At 43.5% G+C, this 15,106-nt stretch overlaps 1 protein-coding gene across 5 annotated transcripts in view; it reads right to left on the reverse strand.

Moving 5' to 3' along the window:
* The window catches only part of C1H11orf54 (chromosome 1 C11orf54 homolog), a 29,543-nt gene that overhangs the window by 12,428 nt on the left and 2,009 nt on the right, over window positions 1-15,106 (reverse strand). For 4 of the 5 annotated variants that reach the window (XM_034758954.1, XM_034758957.1, XM_034758956.1 and 1 more), the window contains exons 2-7: window positions 9,462-9,607; window positions 5,423-5,521; window positions 4,202-4,275; window positions 3,241-3,342; window positions 1,170-1,346; window positions 292-441 (exon numbers count right to left, since the gene is read on the reverse strand). In XM_034758954.1, the coding sequence (XP_034614845.1) occupies window positions 292-441; window positions 1,170-1,346; window positions 3,241-3,342; window positions 4,202-4,275; window positions 5,423-5,521; window positions 9,462-9,519 (660 nt within the window). In that variant the 5' untranslated portion in view covers window positions 9,520-9,607. Of the gene's footprint in view, window positions 1-291; window positions 442-1,169; window positions 1,347-3,240; window positions 3,343-4,201; window positions 4,276-5,422; window positions 5,522-9,461; window positions 9,608-12,869; window positions 12,888-15,106 lie in introns of those variants that run through there. The other variant, XM_034758955.1, reaches the window with a different exon arrangement.

Raw genomic sequence — 15,106 nt, forward strand, 5'->3', positions numbered from 1 at the left:
ATTTTTCACACTATTCTACTGTCTATGTGTTTCACCAAGTCCTTATACATCCCCTTTTGTTTTTACAGCTTCTTTGCCTCAACAAAAGATGGGAGTATTAGGGTCAAGGGATATACAATTTTGGCATTTTTGTACTTTCTGTTTATCACTTTTCAGAAAGTGCACATTATTGCATAAAAAAAAAAAAAACAAAAAAAAAAAAAATTAAGTGCACTTAAGTCTTTATATCCTGAACTGTCCTGCATCATTATCTTTTAGAAAGATAAAGAGCCTGAATCAAGAGCAACTTACCATAATATGAATCTTTGCTTTCCCTTTTTGAATAACAAATGTACCTCCTATCCCAACTGGTTTATCTCCATAGCATTTTTCTATAATTTGTCTCATACAGGTCACAAAGTTATGCTGTCCAGTTCTTCCATTGGCTTTCACTTCAATAACCTGGAGAGTGGACATACACTTATCATGCCTATCACATGCTGTAATGTTTTGTGAATATTTGCTATTTACATCATGTATTTCAATGCTGCTACGTATCCTATCATCTTTGTTAAAGTAAGTTCTCTCACAGGTGCTGCTTCCTTTGTATCCTTAAAATATTCAACAGGTTTTGTTTTTTGCATGTAAGAATTTGCTTCTCTGAAGTTCTTTATTTAGTCACACAACAGGCACAGCACAGGAAGCAGAGGTGTAAGCTTCCTTCTCCCACCCAACAGGCCTCAAACCTGTCATGAAAGAACACTCTAGGGATAAAAATGTTGTTCAATTTTCATGCACCATTCAGTTCTTGCTTCTCTGCTGAGACCACCTAGTGCCAGTTGTGTTGAGGGAGACACTCATCCACCAGGAACTGAACTAAGACTAGAAACCTCAGTTTACACAGGCCAATCAAGCATCAGATGACAATAACTTTCAGTCACTACCAACCTGGGCTGGATTACAATGGGTGATTTAAGGGTGAAAAGTTCCATATCCCAGTACCAATCCCCTGGGGAATCCACTCCCTCACATCAACTTCATTTTCTTGTGAAGGACATTATTTCTCTTATGTGATTTTTGGAATTAATATTAACATCAGCATTCCCTGAAAGAAAAGTCAGGCCTGAAAGAAAGAAGTTTAACTTTAGCTATCACCTACTGAAGAAGTGACATTTTATCCAAATACGCACCTTGCCAGGTTGGCCCTGACTGGCATATAGGTTGGCCAGCAATCCAAATTCACAGTCACTATATTTGTTGCTGTACTTCTCCAGAAGGCACCCTCCATCTGCAGGATTAATCTGAGCAGTGTAACTCGCATTTACAGCAGGCTTTTCTTCACTCTCAGCTTGAGCAACTGGGATAAACTGAAAAGAAGAGCATGTAACATTGCTTAATTCTAGTCAGTTAATTTTATTACCAGGTAGATAGCATCCCAGGTTAGGGCTCAATCCTGAGAACTACAATAGAATTTTCACCTCTCAGGATTAGGTCCATATAGATTAGCAAAACACATAACTATTTTAAAGGAAAACTCTTAATTTAAAATTGACTAAGTGTAAAACACATGTATTAAGGAATTTTCTCTTATCTAGGGATTTGGATTCAAGTCCCTGTATAAATAACAGAACACTAAATGGGACAGTTACTCAATGAGGCAACCAATTTAATATATCTCTGCAGGAGGCCTAGCTTAGTGATGATGACCAGGACTGAGCATTCAACTTCCGTTACAAAGTATTGAAATGAAAGAGTTTTCAGGTGGCATTTTCAAAAGCATTCATACCTTTAGCTTAACTGTGCTCTCACTGCATTCAATAGAAAAACTTCCATAGACTTCAATAGAAGCAAAGCTAGACCAGCTTTGAGTGCTCTTGAAAGGCCTATAATAATTTAAATGGTTAATTTGACTACTTACTTTTAAAATAAAAATATTTTCCTATTTTATTTAAATAATAAAACCGTGCAGCGACTTTGAAAGTCTCTGAGTTATCATATTTACTACCAAGAGCAAAATTCTCTCACTCCTATTGTGCATCAGGCTGTTAAGATGCCAGCTTTCAATTGATTTAGTTTTCTTCTTTGACTGTATTTCACTCACTTAGGAATATGTTTAGTCATGTACTCTTCTTTGTAATTAGATGTAGCAGTTAGAACATTTTTCATATTACACTGGAGTTTTCCCTTCACCTCAAATCAAAACTGCTTTCTTTATCTATTTCACCATGTAGGACAGACCAACTAAATCATGTTTTAACTTCTGATCCTTACCTGACCTTAAAGCTTAAGTCTTAAAACAATAGCATCTTGAATAACACTATTTTTTCCTCTTGTGATATTTAAAATGAGGACTAACACTCAGGGCCGGCTCCAGGTTTTCAGCCGCGCCACCCCCAGCCAAGTCTCTTTGTCCCCTAAAAAAAAAGCCGCAGCAGCGCGATCGCACCATTCCGATCGCACTCTTCGGTGGCAGGTCCTTCGCTCCGAGAGGGACTGAGGGACCCGCCGCCGAATTACCGCCAATCGGAATGGTGGTGGTGGTGGAGGGTCTGGCTGGAGTCAGGGGACAAAGAGACTTGGCTGGGGCGGCGCATGACTACCATGATGGGTTGGAGAGGCTGAAGATCCTCACTGGAGTGAGAGAAGATAGGAGCCCAAATGACTGGACAACAGGTGCTGGAGGGTGTGTGTGTACTGGAAGATGGTATTTGGGAGGTGCTGGACAGAGTATTTGGGGTGTGTAAGAGCAGGGGCGCCTCTCGGGACCGGGGGACCTCCCACAGGCATGCCGCCGAAGGCAGCCTGACTGCCGCCCTCAGGGCGACCGGCAGACGGCACCCCACGGCTTGCCGCCCCAGGCAGGCGCTTGCTGCGCTGGTGCCTGGAGCCGCCCCTGCTAACACTGGGTATTTAAAGCAATTTACCATGCAGTTCTTTGGAGTCCATTTTTGACATATTTTTCCTCTTCTCTGGTATTAAAAATGTGGCCATCTAATTGCAAATTTCAGTATAGCAACAATTAGATGCTGCTTCCTGTTAGCCCCATAGTAACCATATGCTTCCTTGTAGAATTTATAAACACAAAATGTGGTTTATTACCTAAGTAATAAGTAACTCCTATCAGAGATCTTGTCTTTATTATCTTTGTAAAGTGTCATACAAACTTATGGTGGTACATACAAGTTATCAGTGTAGAAATATTTGCTCTATCAATGAAATCATTTTTTGAGAACTTCTGCATATTTATACATGTTTACTGACCTCAGCATTTACTCCAAGAATCCTAGAGGACACAGCTCCAGCTCCAAGAATGAAAGCTCCAGGCAACTCTATTTGCTTTGCAACGGTGTTCAGGTCATAAACCTGCACAAGAGACAGACATTTATGTACCTTTGACTTTCCTGCCTTGTAATTCTCATCTCAGTTACATTCCACTGCAATTTCTTGATGATTTTATCCAAATATCATTATTATTTATTTGTACAGATTGGTTTGAGCACAATCCTCAAATCCGAACAGCACTGGCATCTGCTCAAGTTCAAACATAATGACTTGGGCACATATCCACTTATTTGCTGGACTGCAGTGTCTTCTTGCACAAGCTTGGCCCCATCCTATCTAAGGGCCAAATTACTGATCTCTGTGCAAGTGACATTGTTTAAAGCAAAAAATGAAAATATCCCTAAGTGATGTCACATAGAATCAGATTCTGGTAGGTCCCATGCTCTACCAAAAGAGAATGCATTAGCAAGTATTAATGTGGACTCTACCTTGGCCTATACCGGCCCCATACACAGTCTGTTTTTACAAACAATAGTAATAATCAGAATGGAGGGCCATGGCTAGATGCGAGGAACAGGTAGCATACAATACATAAACATACAGACCATGCCATGGACTCTAAAGTAATTCCCTCCAACATCCCTTTGTGGCTTCTCTCAGACAGGTTTTGAAGAAACAGCCACACAGTATTTAGTAGGTACCAGAAGAGGGACAACTTTTGCATGCAGCTTCAGCTGTGGGATTTCTGACATGTTCTTATGCTCAGCACAGGCCAGGATGCTTGGCCCATAATGCTTTCACAATGCAAGCCTCTTTTTACAAGTGGAATCCTGCAGCATTCATTAGTCAGTGTTCGCCAGGATAGTATTTTAAAATATGATTACATATGCTTCTTTCTTTGGCAAGTGCACTAAAAAGCCATGACTATAAATTAACTCACTTTATCTTTTTGTACAAGAGGCAAAAGGTGAGGTTGACCTCCCACATCTGCTATTCTAGGCTTCCCACAGATTCCTGGAACAAGAATAAAGGAAGTTAGCTTGTCAAGAGAATCTGTCTAAAATTCTCTCTGTGCACTTGAAGTATAATAAGACTGAGAATTTGTTCCTCAAAAGCTTCCTTTAAGTTTTCAGAAAGTCTTTTAAATCAGTGGTTCTTACCCTTTTTCTTTCTGAGCCCCTCCTTCCCATGCTTTAAAAACTCCGTGGCCCACCTGTGCCACAGCAACTGTTTTTCTGCATATCCAGGAGATTAAAAGCCAGGGCTGGTGTTAGGGGTAGCAAGCGGGGCAACTACTTGCCCAAGCCACAGGGGTCCCTGTGAAGCGAAGTTGCTTGGGCGTCAGCCTCACATGGTAGGGCTTGGGCTTCTGTTTTCTGCCTGGGCCCCTGTGAGTCTAATGCTGGCCTTGCTCTTTGGTTTATTTTGGAGGACTCCCTGAAACCTGCTCGCAGCCCCCCAGGGGGCCCTGGACCCCTGGTTAAGAACCTCTGTTTTAAATCACCATTTTTTTTCAGAGTACTAAGATAAGTTAGGGGTTCTACAAATCCATGTAAAGTAGGCCTGAATTGGAAGAAAAACATGCATAAGGTATTGGTTCACTTCTGAAAGCTAGCTAGCCTGTTTCAAAAGTAGTACTGCTCTACAAGCACACAGAAAATCTACTAGGCAACAACTGAGGAACACCGGTGCTCTAATGAGGCATAGTTCGTAGTGTCATCATGCAAAGACAGCAGAAGGTACAGATATAAATGCTTTCACCTATCTTGTGTAGGGGCAATGGTGGGAGTTTAAATAAACAGAGACTGAGCTCATTATTAGAATGAAGTTGAATAGCAAGACAGTACTTGGTATCTACATAGCCCCTTCAATCTGAGGATGTCAAAACCCTTAACATACAATAGAGAATTAAACCTGTTTGTTAAATTCATTTTATGGATGAGGAACAGTGATGCAGAGCACTTGAGTGATTTGTCCTAGTCAGGTCACATCAAGCCAGTGGCAGAGCCAAGAATAACACACAGCTCTCCTACCTCCCAGCCTTGTAGCTTATCCACAAGACCACTCTTCCTCTGCCATCATCTTCAAGAGTTTCTAATGATGAAGAATCAGCTATGAAATATTGGCAGAATCATAGCTTATGGTTAGAACAGTATGTTACCTTTAACAGGAAAGTCGAAGGGATCACGAGTCAGATCAGGGCATTCTACTACAGAGACCAGGACATCAGCAAAGTTCTCTTTAAGCCCATTCTGCAGGACTAGAATAGAGTAAAAAAATTATTAGTGAGAAATTACCAAGTTTGGCAAGTAACACACCACATAAAACACATATTTTAAGGTGTCACTTCAGCAAGATACGTAAGCACACGTGTCACTTTAAGCACATGAGCAATTCCATTAACTTAAATAAGGCTAGTCACAAGCTCAGTTATGCATATGTTAATTACCTCACTGAATCGGGGCCTCAGAGAGGAATAAATCCTTCTCTGCTATCCTGTCATATTGCTGAAGGACAGAAGGTTTTATTTTTTCTTTTTACAATACACACACACACACAAACGATTTTCAGAAAGAGGCCTAAAACTACACTCCTAAATAAATCCACATTTAGGCACATGCCCGATTTTCAAAAGTGCCATACACCCAACAGATATCATAGGATAACAATTTTCCCTCACTGTGACTTGAGCTGGATTCAAATTGGTGACTACAGGGGGAAAAAAGAGAAGGAACTTTTCTTGTCAGATGTCTGAACAAGATACCCCTCCTATACAGAACAGAGGGAAGAAATATTGCTGAACAACCCTTGATATAACATTTCATTTTGTTTTGTATCAACATTAGGTCCACTACATGCCAAAGTAAAACAAAGTCACTCAAAAACAAATCCCACATAGGAATAAACAATGGATTGTTCCACTGGAGTAAAAGTAGGTATGAATCTGGCTTAGGGCATATCTATATGTATAGCACTGCTGCAGAGCATCTGGTGAAGACGCTCTATGCCAGAGGTGGGCAAACTACGCCTCGCAGGCCACATCCGGCCCACGGGACTGTCCTGCCTGGCCCTTGAGCTCCCAGACGAGGAGGCTAGCCCTCAGCCCCTCCCCTGCTGTCCCCCCTTCCACATAGCCTCAGCTCGCTGTGCCGCCAGCGCTCTGGCCTGCCACTCCTGCCGGGGAACACGGCGGTATGGCTGGCTCCAGCATGGTAAGGGGGCGGGGAGCAGGGGGGTTGGATTAAGGGGCAGGGAGTCCTGGGGGGCAGTCAGGGGACAGGTGGCAGTTGGATGGGGCAGAGGTTCTGGGGTGGGGGGCAGTCAGGGGGACGAGGAACGGGGGGTTTGATAGGCGGGGAGTCCTGGAGGGCTGTCAGGGGGCAGGGGTGTGGATAGGGGTTGGGGCAGTCAGGGAGCAGGGGGGGTTGGATGGAGGTGGGATCCCAGGGGGGACAGGGGCCCCAGGAGGGGGCAGTCAGGAGATAAGGAGCAAGGGGGGTTGGATGGGTCGGGGATTCAGAGGGGGGCAGTCAGGGGGCAGGAAGTGGGAGGGGGCAGATGAGGGCAGGGGCCAGGCACAGCCTTCCATACCTGGCCCTCCATACAGTTTTGCAACCCCGATGTGGCCCTCAGGCCAAAATTTTGCCCACCCCTGCTCTATGCTGATGGGAGAAAGTTCTTCCGTCAGCATAATAAAACCACCTCTGTGAGCGGCACAAGCTATGTCGGCAGGAAAAGCTCTCCCACTGTGAACAGTGCTATGTCATTGTAACTTACGTCACTCAGAGGGGGTTCATTCAAGTTCAAACGTAACCCATTCCTGGATTTGGCTTTATTGATAGACCCAACAACAGAACAGAAGATAAAATTCAGCCTATGCTTTCTCCTGTTTCTAGGGCTTTCTGAAGGATGTCTCTATCTCTGCCCCTTGTCCCCCTGTTCAGAGATTCATACTGTGATGGGTTCGGTCACAGAGACCCCCTTGGGACTGTCACCTGATGTACTAAGACTACCTCTGAGCCCATTTTCTCTGCCAGTTTGGGCCTCCAGAATCCTGCCTTGTTGAGCCAGACACGCCAGTCTGCTCCAACACAGACCCAGGGTCTGAACCACGCGTCCCAAAGCTGCAGACTTAACTGAAAACAGCTTAAGAAATGCTCCTGTCTGCAGCACCCAGACACCCAGCTCCCAATGGGATCCAAACCCCAAAGGAACCCGTTTTACTCTGTATAAAGCTTATACAGGATAAACTCATAAATTGTCCGCCCTCTATAACACTGATAGAGAGATATGCACAGCTGTTTGCTCCCCTAATATTAATTACTTACTCTGGATTAATTAATAAGCAAAAAGTGATTTTATTAAATATAAAAAGTAGGATTTAAGTGGTTCCAAGTAATAACAGACAGAACAAAGTAAGTTACCAAGCAAAATAAAACAAAACACGCAAGTCTAAGCCTAATACATTTAAGAAACTGAATACAGGTAAATCTCACCCTTAGAGATTTCCAATAAGCTTCTTTCACAGACTAGACTCCTTCTTAGTCTGGACCTAATCCTTTCCCCAGTACAGTCCTTGTTGCAGCTCAGGTGGTAGCTAGGGGATTTCTCATGACTGCAGCCTCCTTTGTTCTGGTCCACCCCGTTATATAGCTTTGGCACAAGGCGGAAATCTTTTGTCTCTCTGGGTCCCCACCCCTCCTTCTAAATGGAAAAGCACCAGGTTTAAGATGGATTCCAGTACCAGGTGACATGGTCCCATATCCTATGAGACCCCAAGCCTTTATTCTTCCTGGCCTGACTCACAGGAAGGCTTGCAAGTAAACAGAGCCATTTACAACCAATTGTCCTAGTTGATGGGAGCCATCAAGATTCCAAACTATCATTAAGGGCCCAAACTTTGCATAGTTACAATAGGAGTTCAGAGTAACACTTCAAATTTCTAGCTTCAGATACAAGAATGATACATTCATACAAATAGGATGAATATACTCAGTAGATTATAAGCTTTGTAATTATACCTTACAAGAGACCTTTTGCATAAAGCATATTCCAGTTACATCATATTTACACTCATAAGTATATTACCACAAACATATGGAATGCAGCATCACACATACCCACCTGTCTTTTAGCCAGGTGGAGTTAAAGCCATTTGCCATAATGAGTCAGCAAAATTTACTTAGCAGCATTATGTGAGGTTTTAGCTCCTGCTAGGTGAGTGGGTCAGTAAGGAGGCTCTGAAAGGATCTCCACTGAGTCATTCCCCAAAGGTTGATGAGAGAGAAAGAAAATAAAAAGCAAGACAAAACTTTGGGTCTGATGGCCCAGCCAGGAAGGGGAAACTCTGCTTTCCACTCTACTTCTCCTGCTGCTGATGTAGGGACAAATTCAGCCTCCTGATCCTAACATGGTTGCTCTCCAAGTGCTCCACCCCATCTCACCCCCAACCCAATCCTATTGCAACTCCTCACCCCTCCCTGCCAAGCATTCAGCTCTGTGGGCAGCACTGGTTCAAGAGGCTGTGATCCCGGCACTGCTCCAATCAGAACACGTAGTGGGTAAAAGTATCACTCCCACTCAACCAGGGGTTCTTGCCAATATCCCAATCTTGCAATCTTTTGAAGCTGCAAAGTAATGTGGGATGCGAGTGGGACTAGCAAGAAACTACAGATAGATTTTGGGTCTCAGTTGGAAGAAAAGCAACTGAGAACCATTGGGTACATGTCCAAAAATGTTCATTGTGGTGGCTATCCATTCATCTTATAACCTTTAGCCCAGTGGTTATGGTACTTGCCTCTCATGTAGGATATTAAGTATTTTTATAAAGTGGAACAGCTTCAACAGGAGAGATTATGAGCAACCCACTCCAAAACAATCTGTAGCCTAGTGGCTAGGATACTTCCCCAGGCGGAGGGATCCAAGTTCAAGTCTCTGCTCCAGAGAAGGGATTCAATTATGGGGTCTCCCATTTCCCAAACAAGTGTCCAATCATTGGGCTGAAGGTTATAAATGGGATGGATGCACAGACACAGTTTGCTGTTTTAGAATAATTCAGATGGGCAAAACTTTATCAGGTCAAAGCAAGCCTCTACCCAGCTCTATTTAGGACACAGGGGCAAAGAGTTGAATACAAAATTTAGTTTTTTGTCATTTCTTATTGCAACAACTTCCATAACACTATAAATTGCATTACTTACCCCCAGAAAGTTCCTCTAGACTTGGGACATGAAGAGCAAGCTTTTCAACTTTGGCCATTTTCTATTTCTTTCAGCAAACTGGACAACTGATTTATAAATTCTCTGCTGAAGAGATCAGAGTACACCAGACACTGAGACTTACTGATCTGTGAACAAACAGGATGGTTTACTGATTAAAAAGGGCTTGCACAGCTGCATTCTACTTTTTGATATGTAAGGGGTTTTTTTTCAATTTCATTTAAGAATACAAATTATAGTAGATTGGACTTTTTGCTTCATGTGACAAATTGTGATGTATGTGCTTATAATGCTAATTTCCTCATATGTTTTGGAATGACAACATGCATAGCATGCAATTCTAGAGAGGATTCAGAGCACTGTATCCATAAGGACTTAGCCCCAAGCCTCCAACTCGGTCTGTGCAATCAAGCCCCTGACTTCAAAGGGCTCTGCACACATGCAGGTGTTTGCCCAGGTGGTGCTTTAATTTGTTTTTCTATGAAAGCTGAGAGTCATGAACTCAAAAAGGCAGTCTTCCACCTGCACCAAAGAAGTACAGTACTGGTTCACTAGGAGGCCCAGTTTGACCTCTGGGCAGGCATGAAACCAAGATTTTCCCCTACAAAAGAGAAGAGGGGTTGCAGTATTTCTGTTGACGGAGAACAGCAGCAGAGATGGATGTACCTCTCCTACAGTAACCTCGTATGTAACAATTGTTTTGTTAGCAACTACCTGAAACTAAGTTTTCAAAAAAGTTTATTGCTCACAGTTCACAAGTTCAAAGTAGCTACAGTTTAGTCAGTTCTATTACAACACACAATCAGGTGATTGGAGCAGGCCACCAGGAAGAGCTGGTTAGATCCAGCGCATAAGTCAATAACACCAATCATTAACTCTTTAGTCACATCTGCCTTATTGCCCACAAAAAGGAAACAAGTCCCAGATATCCATTCAGTGGGGCTTGGAAAAAGTCTACTTGCCTACCCACCAACAGGGAAGACGAAGTTTTTCCAAGTGAGTACAGGGGCATTATATGACACGTCATTCCATATTCTTTATTAAAATATGCTTATGATATGAATGACATAACTAAGATATACTTTTATTCAAGATGCCTCATGTGAGATATCACTGGAAAGGTTATGATTTACTGAATATGATTAATCTGTATGCTTGTATCATGTCTGTATCTGAAGTTAGGAATATAGACTGTGTATCTGTATTTCAGTTATGCTACTTTGGGTGACACCCACTGCTAACACTTCAGGTACAACAATGGATAAGCCAGACGGGGCAGACGGCCCATCAGTGAGGACAATGGACTGTGAAAAGATTGTCCTTCCTGTGGACACTCCATACTGCCACTGACTCATGGACTCTGATACCAAAAAGTCATAGAATCATAGAATATCAGGGCTGGAGGGGACCTCAGGAGGTCATCTAGTTCAACCCTCTGCTCAAAGCAGGACCAATCCCCAACTAAATCATCCCAGCCAGGGCTTTGTCAAGCCTGATCTTAAAAACCTCCAAGGAAGGCGATTCCACCACCTCCCTAAGTAACCCATTCCAGTGCTTCATCACCCTACTAGTGAAAAAGTATTTCCTAATATCCAATCTAAACCTCCCCCACTGCAACTTGAGACCATTACTCCTTATTTAGTCAGGTGTTCTTGTCACCTGATACTAAAACATTACCTGGGATTTCTTGTAACTTTCCACTGTTAGGAAAGGTGGATCAAATTTGGGAAACAAAGGATTCCCGCCTTATGTAAATCCTATTTAAGGGTAAGGAGGAAGGCAAACGGGACTCCTCCTCTCCATGGCTGTCTGCCCAACAAGGAAGACTGCAAAAGCCACCTGAAGGGAAGGCAAAGGGGGAGTCCAGACTGAGACTGGGGTCTAGTCTGAAAAGGAATATAACTGGAACTCTGAACCACAGAAACTTTGCAAACTGTCTGCAACAATATCTAGAGTGAGAAATACTATTTGTAACCAATTTCTTTAGTGAAACTAGTTTAGTTTGCATGTTTGATTTAATTTGCTTAGTAATCTGCTTTGTTCAGTTTGTTACCCCTTTTACCAATTAACAAACAAAACAAATTTTATTAAATCCCCGCCCGAGCCCTGCTGCCGGGTGATTTAAGGGGCCTGGGAGTCCCCACAGCGGCTGGAGCAGCGGGTCCTTTAAATCACTGCTGGGGAAGCCTGTCCAGTCCAGCACGGCGTACCGGACTGAACCCAATATAACGCAGTCTGACCTATAATGCGGTGAGATTTTTTGGCTTCTGAGGACCGCGTTATATCAGGGTTGAGGTGTAATTATTAGAGTTGATAGGCAGAGTAATACAAAGCCAGGAAGGCACTCAAAAGGTAAAAAAAATATCTAGCTTGTATTTGAGGTGTGGAGGGGAATCCAGTGGTGGAATGAAAAAGTGTGAGGGGCTATTTAGTCAGAGCAATTAACCAAGAAGATGACTTTTAGTAGCAACATTTTGAATGGATTTAAAAGGGGGCAAGTTGCATTTATCAAGAACAGAAAGGAGGATGTGGCAATAGTCAAGACACAAAGTGACAAGGCCTGGACAAGAGCTTTAGCAGTGTGGATTGAGAGACTAGGTCAGATCTCAGAAATGTAGGATTCAGTGAGGATGCAGAAGTACTACTGGGTGGCTAGGGAGATGGCAGAGCTGTAGAAGGAGACAGTACATTTTGTAGTGGAGGAAGTCTGCATGGTCACAGCAGGACTTCTGTGAAGATGATCAGCTGGTGGAGAGCAGGAAAAGAAGAAACAGATGCTGGGGGGTGAGTCAGGGTTTGAGGTTGCTTGAATGGATGAACTTTGCAAGGGGGGAGATGGTCAAACAAGTCCAGGATGGTGGAAAGTGTGGAGTGGAGAGAGTCAGTGGTTGACACAATGGAGAAGAGGGAGAAGAGGACTTAGAGAAGAGAATAGGTTGATGGACTGGGAAACGAGGAAGTAGGGAAAGGAAGAGGGGCCAGGAGGACCCTCCATTCAATACTACTATTCTCCAGTAGTACTGAAGGAGGCCAGGTAATGGCTAGATAAGGAATTTTGTGATGTAGAATGAGCTGATCTGAAGCTCTCAGTCAAAGGAGGACATGAGGATAAGGAGACAGGAAGTTAAAGGGTCAGGCAGGAATTTTATCTGTACAAATGTTCTCAATTATGCAGTTTCCATCCTGCCTTCATAAGATCCCTGACAGAACAGAAACTTTGTTTTTGTTCCATTGATTGATAAGTTTCCGTATGTTAGAGACAATCTGTGTGTTAACACAGATCTGCTATGCAGAGAGACGGGGACACAAAAAAGATCCACTTCAGGGTAGTGATTCTCCAAAGCAAAATACAAAACTCTGAAATGTACAGTCCTGTTTAAATTTACCCACCTGCCTGATTGCAGTGTTTCTCCGTATCTCAGCACAGTCATTGATGTGCTGCCAAATCTACAGCTGAAGGTGTGCGATGCTTCCTATCCCCTCACAGCTATGCCTGTGGACAGACAACTTTGCCATGCAGTAATAGAATGCAGCTAATTATGCACTAGGCAGTACCACTACTGCCATTCAGAACTGTAAGGCTAGCAGAGAAAGGAGCAAGAATCATGTCAATTTTATGCTATTGCTGCTTTTCCAAATGTATGAGCATCTACTGAGTTCCAGGCGTGGCCGGGCACAAGCCTGCCCACATCTGAAGGCCCCACCCGAGCCTAAGGGGATGAGCTACTTAACCCGGAGCTCAAGCAAGTTCAGGGGACAACAAATGAAAAACAGGGACAGGAGTGAGGTTATAGGGCCAAAATCAGGAATCCAGAAGGAGACACTGAGCAGAGAACCCTGGAGAGCACCCACTGCTCCTCGAAGGTGTCTAGGAGCTAGCATACGCAGCCCAGAGAAACTGTCCGAATGCGCGATCGAAGGGAGGAGCGGAAATAGGCCTCACAATCGCAGAGTGCCTCGCTTCCAACATCTTCCTACTGATATGATGAATGGCCACCTGGGCTAGTGCCAGAAGGAGGTTGATGAGGAGGTCTCCTGACTTCAGGGGACCATGGATGAGGGGTGCATAAATTAGCAGGTGCGGGGAAAAGTGCAGGCAGAACCTAAGGAGAAGGTTCTGGAGGAGCCGGAAAAGAGGCTGCAACCTGGCGCACTCTAGGTGGATGTGCACTGGAGTCTCTCATGCCTCAGAAGGGGCAGGTGGCAGGGAGAGGGGTGAACTGTACCAGGTACACGATCCAAATGTATCATCATGAGCAAAGGCAGGATCTGTTGTTATGGAATAGTGAGGAGGATAAAACAGAGGCTGGGGATGGGGAGAGTAGTGGAGAATCACCCCTGTGGGAAAAGAAGCCTCGGGAAGAGATAAATTTGAAGCTCTTACTTCATCAGAGCAAGTCACAGGTTGCTTTAAAAGGTGCAGGGGCAACTACCTAGGGCTTGTCTACATAGTTTTTGTTCCTATTAACTATATCACTTTAGAAACCAATATAATTACATTAGTGTAAAACCCTAGTTCGGATGCCTTTTCACCAATCAGAGAGAGAGAGAGAGAGAGAGACACCCCAGCAATACAGGGTTACAAAGGAGGACAGCTTCTCCTGAGGGAGGAGGGATAGCTCAGTGGTTTGAGCATTGGCCTACTAAACCTAGGGGTGTGAGTTCAATCCTTAAGGGGGCAATTCAGTGATATGCAGCAAAAATCTGTTGGATGATTTAATTGGGGATTGGTCCTCCTTTCAGCAGTGGGTTGGACTAGATGATCTCCTGAAGTCCCTTCCAACCCTGATATTCTATGAAAACCTTCACAACTATATCTGACTAGCAGGTTTAGTCCTCTGGCTAGTAAATGTAATTTTTTTCCACGTCTTGTACAGGATTAACAGTAATCCACAAAGAATACTAATGAGTGAATTTTTCCATAAAATATACATATACTTACCATTTCGGTCAATTTTTAGTACCAATAAAACACAGTACTGCATTCCAATTCAAAGTACAAGTTTGTGTCTTTGATGGGCTCTTCCTTTCTTTCCTCCCTCACTGGAATATTTTGGTGCACAAATGAGACATGCCCTATGCAGTAACTTCCACCATGGAGCAGCAGTAGAATTGGAATGGTCTTGACTAGAGTTTTTGGGGGAATTGTTATGGGCTGGTGATTTTACTTAATTGACTCCAATAGGGCTCGGTGTAAGGGGGTTATGGTCTACCCATGTGGATTAATTTGTGGACTAGGGCCTAAAAGACAAATCTAGAGTAGTTATGGCAAATAGGAAACAATTAAAAGTAAGCAATAACTTAAAGGGCATTTTAAAAAGTAATTAATAAACGTATCAGAGCCAGGAAAGCAACAGCCCCTTCTCTACAAAACATCAGAACGGCCATCCTGGGTCAGAGCAATGGTCCATCTAGCCCAGTATCCTGTCTTCTGAATGTGGCCAATCCCAGGTGCTTCAAAGGGAATGAACAGAACAGGTAATCATCAACTGATCCACCCCCTGTTGCCCATTCCCAGCTTCTGGCAAACAGAGGTTAGGGATACTTCAGAGCATGGTTTTGCAACTCTGCCCATCCTGGCAAATAACCATTGATAGACCTATCCTCCATGAACTTATCTAGTTCTT

Source organism: Trachemys scripta, chromosome 1, assembly GCF_013100865.1.
Source record: "Trachemys scripta elegans isolate TJP31775 chromosome 1, CAS_Tse_1.0, whole genome shotgun sequence".
NCBI classification, from domain to species: domain Eukaryota; kingdom Metazoa; phylum Chordata; order Testudines; family Emydidae; genus Trachemys; species Trachemys scripta.